The 9,872-nt window shown below is 38.0% G+C and overlaps 1 protein-coding gene across 5 annotated transcripts; it reads left to right on the top strand.

Moving 5' to 3' along the window:
* Positions 1–1,268: 1,268 nt before the first annotated feature.
* LOC104110528 (uncharacterized) lies at positions 1,269–6,206 on the top strand. 5 transcript variants are annotated; one of them, XM_009620047.4, is made up of 3 exons: positions 1,269–1,621; positions 4,610–4,795; positions 5,551–6,206. In XM_009620047.4, the coding sequence occupies exon 3, from the start codon at positions 5,594–5,596 to the stop codon at positions 6,002–6,004; it is 411 nt and encodes a 136-aa protein (XP_009618342.1). In that variant the 5' UTR covers positions 1,269–1,621; positions 4,610–4,795; positions 5,551–5,593; the 3' UTR covers positions 6,005–6,206. The 5 variants fall into 5 exon arrangements, with proteins under 5 accessions (XP_009618342.1, XP_009618344.1, XP_009618345.1 ...); XM_009620049.4 differs by having other exon boundaries at positions 1,329–1,621; positions 5,548–6,206; XM_033659790.2 differs by lacking the exon at positions 1,269–1,621 and adding an exon at positions 2,768–4,525.
* Positions 6,207–9,872: the final 3,666 nt, after the last annotated feature.

Here is a 9,872-nt window from a genome sequence, read left to right as displayed (position 1 = left end):
CATCTATCAGAATAATCAATAATGCTAGAAGGCACAACCATGGCAGCGGCGGTTCAACAGATCTCGGGGCCTAAGGCGAAATCATATTCGGAGGCTCTTAATCCCAGTATAATCTCACTAATGGGATCCGGGGAGGGTAATTTGTACGCAAACCTTACCCCTACCCTGGAGTAGAGAAACTGTTTCCGATAGACCCTCGATTCCCTCCTTCCAAGAACTCCCCACCTTGCTCTTGGGGTGACTCGAACTCACAACCTCTTGGTTAGAAGTGGAGGGTGCTCACCACTAGAGCAACCCACTCTTGTCAAATATACTAATTAATTGGGGAAGAAAATTATCATAATTTATAAATTTATTGTATAAAATAACCTCAATCAAGTAATATTTTTTTTATTCTGATTATTTATATAAATTATATAATATATAATAGTAACAATAATAATAAGAATTTAAAATAAATTTGGAGCCTTCAAAAATTGGGGCCTAAGGCAATGGCCTCACTACCCAAAGCCTTAGAGCCGCCACTGAACCATGGAGATCAAGAGCAAAAAGCGAGACTTGTATGCTGCAGCAAGAGTGCGATCCTAAACAACACGAGCATAAATACAATCTCGTATAACATGCAATACAGCTTCATTCTCTACTCCACAAGCCGTACAAGTATTCTCTAGAGTAAGATGAATTTGATGGCGATATCTTTCTAAATTTACAAGAATTTTATCTTTACCAAATAACCAAGGGAGAACTCTAATTTTTTTTAGGCTGCCCCAACTATAACTTCCAAACTTTATTAAGCAGAAGTTGGTCAGAATTGATAAGAACCTCATACATCAAAGCAACCATGAAGGAGCCACCCGTACTATATTTCAAAAAAATTCATCCTCTCCAAGCTGTTGACTAAAAGGGTAAAATTATCAAGTAACTCCATTATGTGGGGACATAATGAGAAAGGAGATGCAAATTTCAATCTCCATTATGCCCGACAACATTCAATAAATTCCAATGCTAAATATATTTTAGCGAAATTATCAATTTACGGTTATGAATAGAATTACTTAATAAATAATTTTAAATATTTTTATATTACCAGCGTATATAGCTTAAGATTGATCTGAGCACCACTATTATTAAAAAAATGATAGCAGAGTTATACAATCTCCGGAGAAATGTAGATAATTGTGGATTAATGTCGTTTTTCTAAACACCATCATTATTAAATAAGAAAAAAAATAAGATGGAAAATACCTAAATACTTACTACTCCAAGTCCTAAGTAACAAGAAAACAGATCAGAATAGAAACCAAACTCTTTGCTGTTATACTCACGCCGCTGAGGCACTACACAAACAGTTGAGAAAACTCTCTCTCTCTCTCTCTCTCTCTCTCTCTCTCTCTCTCCATACCTTTGGGTTTCTTATCTTTGTTTTTGGCAATGGAGGGTCCTTCTGTTATCTCAGTGACATACAATCTTTAGCTTTTCTAGTCTCTGAATTCAGGTTCACTATTCTTGATCTGGGTCACCATATTTTTTTTCTTCTAATTTTGCTGGTTCAAAGCTATTCTTGGTTTTTTTGAACACGCCATCAAATGGGTTTGACTGGTTTCTTCAAATGAGTCTTTTGGTGAGTTCAAGATTACTTTTTTCCACTGTCTTTTGGCTTTATATACACTTTTTAGTTCTACCACTTGTACAGAATTTGATGGCTGCTTTGTAGTTTGAATACTGCTTTAATCTTCTGGATCTAGTGTTCTCTTTGTTAATCTTTTGATTTGGAGGATTGCATAGTGGACCCCATCTATTTTAGGATTGAGTTGTAGTTGTTGTATGGCTGTGTTGAAATACTTTTTGGTTCTAGCAAATTTGTTGAATTTGATAGCAGCTTATATACCTTTAAATATGCTGTTTTTTTGGGGGTGGGGGGGGGGGTGGGGGTGGGGGGGGGTGGGGGGGGGATAAGGTAATAATTCTGCTTTAGTCTTCTGGATCTGGTATTTTGTTTGTTAATTTGAAATTTGCATGGTTTGTTATTTAGATCTTAGTTCAATTCTAAGTTAGATTTAGGCTATGTGATGTATAGCAGGTGAATTTATACTTCCTCCTGTTTTCTTGATTTGGTTCTACCTGTGCTGTAAGTTTGCTTAAATTTTATGTCTTTCAGTGGTTATGGTATTAACAAAATTAATCCGGCAATCAATTTACTATGCTTCAAGTGCAAACTAGTTGGGGTAGGCTATGTCAATCCTCTATATATTGGTACGCTCTAGTTGTTGTTGTCCAAATATACAAAAAGGAGAAGTATATGCCAGGTGTAGAAACTGAGGTTCTAGTGGTTTTTGCCTGCGACAGTATTGCCTGTTTCAGTTTTGATTTAGAACACTTCAATTAATAGGACGGATACCTCCACTCGCTTGCTCTATAGATCTCTCCAGGCTGAAAAGGCATTCTTACGATTTGGTAGTGTATATTTAACTGACTATAATTATCTCTTTTTATCAAGGATTGAGATGGAAATTTATTATACCTGTCTCAGTTGTGGTCTTATACAAAGGATCATTGTTATATTATGTGCTCATTGGATTCGAAAACGTGGTGTTAAATGTATATTCGACATTGACTGTTATCTTGCAGTCTTGCAAATGCAGATTCAGACAGTATTTGATCTTGTGGAATATTCAAATCTGTACATTATGTGGCTGTTTTCCATTTGGGATTTCAAGTTTGGCATAAACTTTTACCTCACATCTCCAATCAATTTGTCTATAAATAGGTTTAGCTTATTATTGCAAAAATGCATGAAGGCCTTATCAAGCAAATTCATGCAGTAATGTCAAAATCGTGCATATACATGAACGATTTATCACTGAGTCAAAGCTCGTTGGTGTGTATGCAAGTTATGGAGATCTATATTCTGCTGAATTTCTGTTTCCAAAAACTCCAATGTTTTTGCTTTTGATTGGATCATTTCAACTTTAGCATTCCACTGGTACCCGTGTACAAGCTATTATTGGCTTCCCAAACCTGAATATTTTTGCTTTTGATTGGATCATATCAGCTTTAGCATTCCATTGGTACCCTGAACACTATTGGCTAATTTTTTATACTTCAATAATTGAGAGCTGTTATGGATAAGTACACATTTCCAATTGTGCTGTTCAGCATATGTTGGTCCATTGGATCTGCATAAAGAGGCATAGTATGATATATAGGATTGGATATGAATCAGATGAGTTGGTGGGAAGTGCCTTGACTGATATGTATGATAATTATGGCAATATGGAGATGCCCAATTGGTTCTTGTCAGAATTTTTTAGAGAGATATTGTATCCTCGGCACGAGTGACATATGCATATTCTAACGTGGGAAAATTGAAGAATCACTTAATTTTGTTTCTAAAAACAAGGTTAGAAGGCAAAATGCCAAACAATTTTACATGGATTGTGATGATCACTGGATACGCTAGGAAAGGAGATTGTGAAGCTGTTGTTCTTGAAATTAGTAAAGAGGGGTTGACTCCAGATTTGGTTACTTGGAATGCGATGATTTCGTGGTTGCCAAGGATCTCGTGAAGCTTTAGCCTTATTTCAGGATATGCTAGCTGCTGGAGTTAAGCCTCATGAAGTTAGTCTCACCGGGCTTCTTTCAATGTGGGGTATTTTGGCTCTGTGTGGGAATATTCATGTTTGATTTACAGAGTGGAGCATTTTTGGTAACTGTGGTTGTTGCTAGTGTGCTTAATGTGCTTTAAATGTAGGAGTGAAAGGATTTTTCGGGAAGCATGGGGGGATGGAATATGCAATCCAACTTTTCAAGAGTATGAAAGAGTGCTGTCAAATTTCTCTTCTTTCTGCATGTAGTCATGGTGGTTTAGTCAGGAGAGGTTTGAAGATCTTTTGATTCATGGAGGAGTCTTAGATCGAGGAAAGAGCATTATGGTAGGATTGCTTGTGTCGTTGATCTTTGTGTCGTGTTTGGAGGATGGATGAGGTTTAGATACAATCAAACATATGCCAATGGAAGTTACAGTTTCAAATTTTTGGGGCTTCTTTCAGTGGTTGTTAAGATGGCAAAGCATATAGTAGGGATGGAGGTGAAGAATCTGAGTTTTATAGTTATTTTCAGATATTTATGCTGCTGAGGGAGAACAGGAAAATGTTGAGTTTCATAAGATATGGTTCCAGTTAGCTGTAGGAGATGGATAACATGCAGAAATAGAACTAGGACTATAAAGCAACATTTGCTTTATAACCAGGTAGATGATGGTAAGAACAATCAAATGTACTATAACCATTATTGGTCACGCTAGATTGTGTCCTAAAGTTGAAATAACTAAAGGCATCACATTCTTTCCTGAAGATTTTAAGAATCAGGAAATGAGAACTTGATTCCATCATATAGTACTCAACTTGATGCTCTGAGCTGTATGTGTTATGGGCTTCTACATTTCACAAATAAATTGTCCACTGATTATGAAATATATTTGGCTACAGCATGATACTGGTGATTTGTGAATTCTTCACAAATAATGGTTTGTTTCCTCCCAAAAGTCTCTGCAATTGTATTTGCTGATCACCTACTTGATTGTAACTGTACTTTGGTCTTTTTTACTCAGAGGGCGTTCAGCTATTCTCACAGACTGGTCGTGGAGGAGGCATATATAGCTTCTAGACCCTGTTAGGAGTACTAAAGAAACATTTTAGGGCCTCGACTTTTTCACAGACTGCGTTCAAATTTAGATTTGCTGATGGTTCTGCTTTAAGTTTGAGAAACTTCATCACTGTGTGCATCAGTGTTTAAGGTAAGATTTTGACATATCTTATTTTGCTTTTTGCTTCAAAATTGGTTTTTGATAGACCAGAATTCTAAAAGAAAAATGTACTGTGTTTTTCCACTAAGAAGCTAACAGGTGAAGGATAACTTTCCAGCTTGTAATTGTTATATGAACTTAAATGTTCAGTGGTATATTTTTCTCTTGTCCAATTTAGAATAACTTATCAATCACTTGGCAACTTCCTCAAAACTTAAGCTCAGTTCAGCCGAAATTGCCTTGGTAATGGATGCCATGATTTCTGGCCTTATTACACAATTTATGTCCTCTAAGTCAGAACCTCCTGTAAGCATTTGATACAATCAAGAGCATGATCACCTCGTTTGCATAATTTTGCTTTCTCTTTCGTAAAGTGAAAGATTTCTTGCCTCCCCTTACCATGTATTATCTGTAAAAATAAAAGAAAAATGAGACATTGCATTTGCTTAACGGTTGATGACGTGTCATGACTTTAAGTGTTGTGCAGTATTTTGTTCTATTACCTGGAAAAGAAGATAAATTGAATGTCCTACCATATGATTGTCTTTTTTTCGGCCTTTCATTAGTGTTGAGTTGTCCCATATCGGAGGGATTTGAAGTCCTTGGTTTCCTTATATGGTCTCGGGCAATCCTCACCTCATAAGCTAGCTTTTGGGGTTGAGTTAGGCCCAAGGTCCATTTATCAATTAGGAACCTTACTTGGTTCGTTTGGTTAGCCTCTGCTAAAGGTTTCGTTTGTTTAGCAGGTATTTCAAGTGCAACTTTACTGAAGTCACAGGTCCTTAAGCCATGGTTCGAGGTAGAGGGAAAGGGAAGAAACTGACTGTGAGTGACCATGATGATCCAGGAAGCGACGAGGAAGAGAAAATCCCTGCACAGAAGAGACGGGGAAGGCCACAAAAGTCGCTTAAAGATGACATTGATGAAGTAGCTGAAATAATAGAAGAGGAGGATGCCGAGGATGAAAAAACTGGAATTCCAAACTTAGAGATAAAAAGTTCTAATGCATTGGAGAATGGAAAGAAGAGGAAACGGAATACGAGGTTGAAGAAAAAACACGATTCAGCAGAAGAGGAAAATGGTAATGGAACTAAATCAAGCACTGATGAGTCTACTCGATCCAATGGTTTTCGTCATAATAGGCATAGGCGGAAAAACAAGCCTCGTCGTGCTGCAGAAGCTGGTGTTGAGTGCAAATGAAATGGATTTTTGTTCCCTTTATGGTGACAGATGCCTCCTTTGACCTTGTAAATTCCGCTTAAATTTCCTCGCATTTTCTTTATTGCTTCTCAGTTTGGTGATTTGTTATATTGACATTTCTTGACATTGTAGGTCTTGAGAGTGGAAAGTTAATTATACCAAGTGCATTTTCAGCCTTAATAATACGTTTGTTGATAATTCATACTTGAAATGTTCACCCATCAAAGGCGCGGTGGGATGGTTGGTATCCTTCTACCTTTAACCAAAAGCTTTATGTTCGAGTCTTGAGAATGAAGAACCTCTTGGTTGTTTTATCAAGATGTGTTGCTTCTTGAAGAAATGTCATCGGCCAGACTATTGGGTAAATTGACCTGTTAATTTGGTGGTTCTAAGTAACCAGCAACATCAATAGTTTCTTGATAGGATCATCTGTGCTTTACATTGGACGGAAATGCAGTTCAAAGTACACTATTTGGATGCCGAACTCAGCAAAAAAAGTAGGACAAATTGCTCACGCTGGGCTACCTCTCGTAAATATTATTTGTCTTTGAGAAACTACCACTTATGTCAGCCCATAAGCAAATTAGTTGTCACACCCCAACATCGGGAGGTGCGACTGGCACACGACGCAAGAAGGTACGTGCGAACCAACGCCCATACTTAGACTTTTCAACATGAAATCTGGACTAACAAGGGCTCCAAGTATAATACCAAAATTTAAAAATGTTCACAACTGACTGTGGAAGAAACTTTAACACCTTATATATACATAATCGCTGCCAACAGAGTCATAACCATATTTACATACACTGGACACTAGTTTGCAAGCCTCTGAGAGTGCCACAATACATAACGTGGTCGGGACAGGGCCCCACCATACCCAAAACATTAGAAACATATGCTTCGGTACCTATCGACTTCTGTACAGCTACTCCGGAGAAGTGGAGTGCGACAACCAACAGCTGAAACGTGCACCCTACTGGGGAGGGACGTCACCGGGTCTATCTGTATTTATGGACATGAACATAGTGCCCAGAAGAAAGGGGCGTCAGTGCGAAAGATGCACCGAGTATGTAAGGCTGATAATGTTTGTAAACCAAAAGCATAACATAAGAGATATGAATACACAATTCAACCTAAACACTGAAGACAAGCCACAGGGGCGTGCACTGCAGTAACCCTGAATTGTGAATGTATGCAAGTTTTGTAAGAAGAAAGCCACTCATTGGGGCTTTGCATTAAATATATAATATAATACAATATTATTCAACCGCTCTTTGGGGCATATAATCTCATATCATGCTCAACCACTCTTTGGGGCATATCATATCATATTATATCGTACTCGGCCTCGAAGAGGACTCGGTAAAGTCCTATATCTTCATCACATCGTACCCGGCCTCAGGAGATCTCGGTTGTACTCGGCCTCAACATGACTCGGTGTACCCGACCTCAAGAGGACTCAGTCGTACCCGTCCTCAAAAGATCTCGGTTGTACCCGGTCTCAACAGAACTCGGCGTACCCGGTCTCAAGAGGACTCGGTAATATCACATGATACATTATTTCGTACCCAATCTCGTAGAGGACTCGGTCATACCCAGCCACATAAGGGGCTTGATAAATACTTCACATAATGTCTCATCATACCCAACTAATCAATGGTTGCACAATAGGTATCGTACCCGACCGACTATAGGGCGGCTCGGTAAAGTAAAATAAATAAATAAATAAATAAAAAATATATATATATATATATAAAACTTTGGGGGGGGAAATACTTTTGGGGGAAAAAAGCACTTTTTGACACGCTATTAGTCTTAAAAACTTAGGACTTTCTTTCTTTTAGTTGTCAACCTGTGTTTTGTGAAAGTACAAGGGGGAAGGGGGGTTGAATTGTAACCGATTTTAAATCTTAGTTGACTACAAGAGGAATTAGTCGACTAAACTTTTCAGCAGGTTCAATTTGCAGCATAAGTGAATTGTGCAGAATAAAAATAAATAAGGTACATGAATTTTATACTGGTTCAGTACCGGTGTGGTACCTACATCCAGTTCTCTTGGGTCACAAGGGTTCTCTTAGATTTTCAATAAGTCGTAACAACAATGGTTGTTTTAGTACGTTCCCCACCAACGATATTCAACAACAGTGTTTGTCTAACTTTGACACAACTCTTGTTTTGTTTTCTAACTCTTCCTATCTTTTTGTGACACTTGTAAACTCAAGAATACACTGTTTGTACTAAGAACTAGAAAGGTATAGAAACAGGTGCTAAGTTGCGTGAGCTTCCTTGTCCTTCCACTTCTTCTTTAATAATGCTCGATGAAGCTTATGATTTCTCTTTTCTGGGATTGCGAAAGATCATTGATTGGAGGTCTTTTCCTTGTGAGGCATAATCTTCTAAGAGTAGGACCCAAGGGAGGCCTCATGAATCTAGCTTGAGAGGTATGGCCAGATTCATTCTCAATTTGAAGTTTGGTTCCTTCATCTTTCCAATTAACTTCTCTTAAATACTTCCACGGATTTCTCTTGATTGATTCTCTTTCCTTCCTTGTATGCTCGAGAATCATTTGCTTGTTTGATTGATTCTCTTTCCTTCCTTGTTGCTTGTTTGATTGATTCTCTTTTCATCTTGGTATCCATTTGATATGGAGTTTGAATAACATAGTCGTTAGCTCCATTTGATATGCTTAGATGATTTTCTTTCCTTCCTTGAATTCATTAGAGCCATTGCGAATCTGCACACAAGGTGGAATGGCTATTGGCATTAGTCAAGGCTTTTGATTATTGATCATTATTAACATTCTAACCTAACAATCTCTCCCTTTTTATGATGACAATAATCCAAAAAGAGTTTGACTAATTTTAGGGGACACTTCCCTTTCAAGGTGTGTACTTCTGCTCCCTATGTCTTTATGCCCTTGTTTGCACGATCCCCCTGTATTTGTTCTCTTTTTCTTCTCCCCTTTGACATTAATCAAAAAGAACAAGAGGAGATACAGAGGACAATAACTAATAATAACAGTTAAAGCATGCATAGTTATATACATCTAACAGTTATAGCATGCAAAAGTGGGCATAGTCGATTGTATGCCCATCCAAACACAACCAAAAAAAGGTTTTATCAAACAACACAAGAACAAAGAAAAGATTGTTTAAACAGCCCAGACACTTAGTTCCTCCCAAGGAAATACTTCAAAGTGTTGATCACTTTGGTGCAGAAACTATCATAAGAGGCATCAATCTCCTTGGTAACTTTGGTCAGCTTCTTAGTGACATCCTTCATAGTCCTGATCCCTTGCCTCTTTGTGGCTAAGGGTGATCCTTAATCTGGCCACATCTGCTCCAGTTTCCTTTGTCACTTCCCTGATCTTATCCATATATTCCTTTATAGAAGTTACTAATTCCTTGATATCTATAATATTTTGCTGCATCAGTGGCAGCTGGTCTGAGGAAGAACATTTGCTTGCTTCAGATTTAATGCCTCCAGTGCCGTATTGAGGAGTAGATTTTGGTGCTTTGTCCTTCTTGAACCAAGTTCTCTCAACCAGAGTGTACCCCATCATAGCAAAGCCAGTCTTGTCATATGTACTGGAGATGGTCTTAGGGCCATAGAAAGACAAATCTACTTTCATAACTTGCAAAATATGAGAGATTAGTAAATCATAAGGCAAGCTGTGAGCACAAGAGGAGACATCTCAGATGCTTTCAAGCATGTACTGACATACCCACACAAACCAATTAATAGCCTTTCCATTCACAAGACAGTACATGACAAACACATCTCTGATAGACAAGGTGGTAAGAGAACTAGTAAGTGGTAACAGGGTAGTAGTAATAATGTGGGCTAGTACACGGTGCTCAAATTT

Source organism: Nicotiana tomentosiformis, chromosome 5, assembly GCF_000390325.3.
Source record: "Nicotiana tomentosiformis chromosome 5, ASM39032v3, whole genome shotgun sequence".
NCBI classification, from domain to species: Eukaryota; Viridiplantae; Streptophyta; class Magnoliopsida; order Solanales; family Solanaceae; genus Nicotiana; species Nicotiana tomentosiformis.
Note: the sequence above shows the minus strand (reverse complement) of the source record. Positions and strands in the feature narration are given on the sequence as shown.

Excerpts from the sequence above, each read along its gene's own strand:
- LOC104110528 (XM_009620047.4), top strand. The coding sequence starts at position 5,594 with ATGGTTCGAGGTAGAGGGAAAGGGAAGAAACTGACTGTGAGTGACCAT.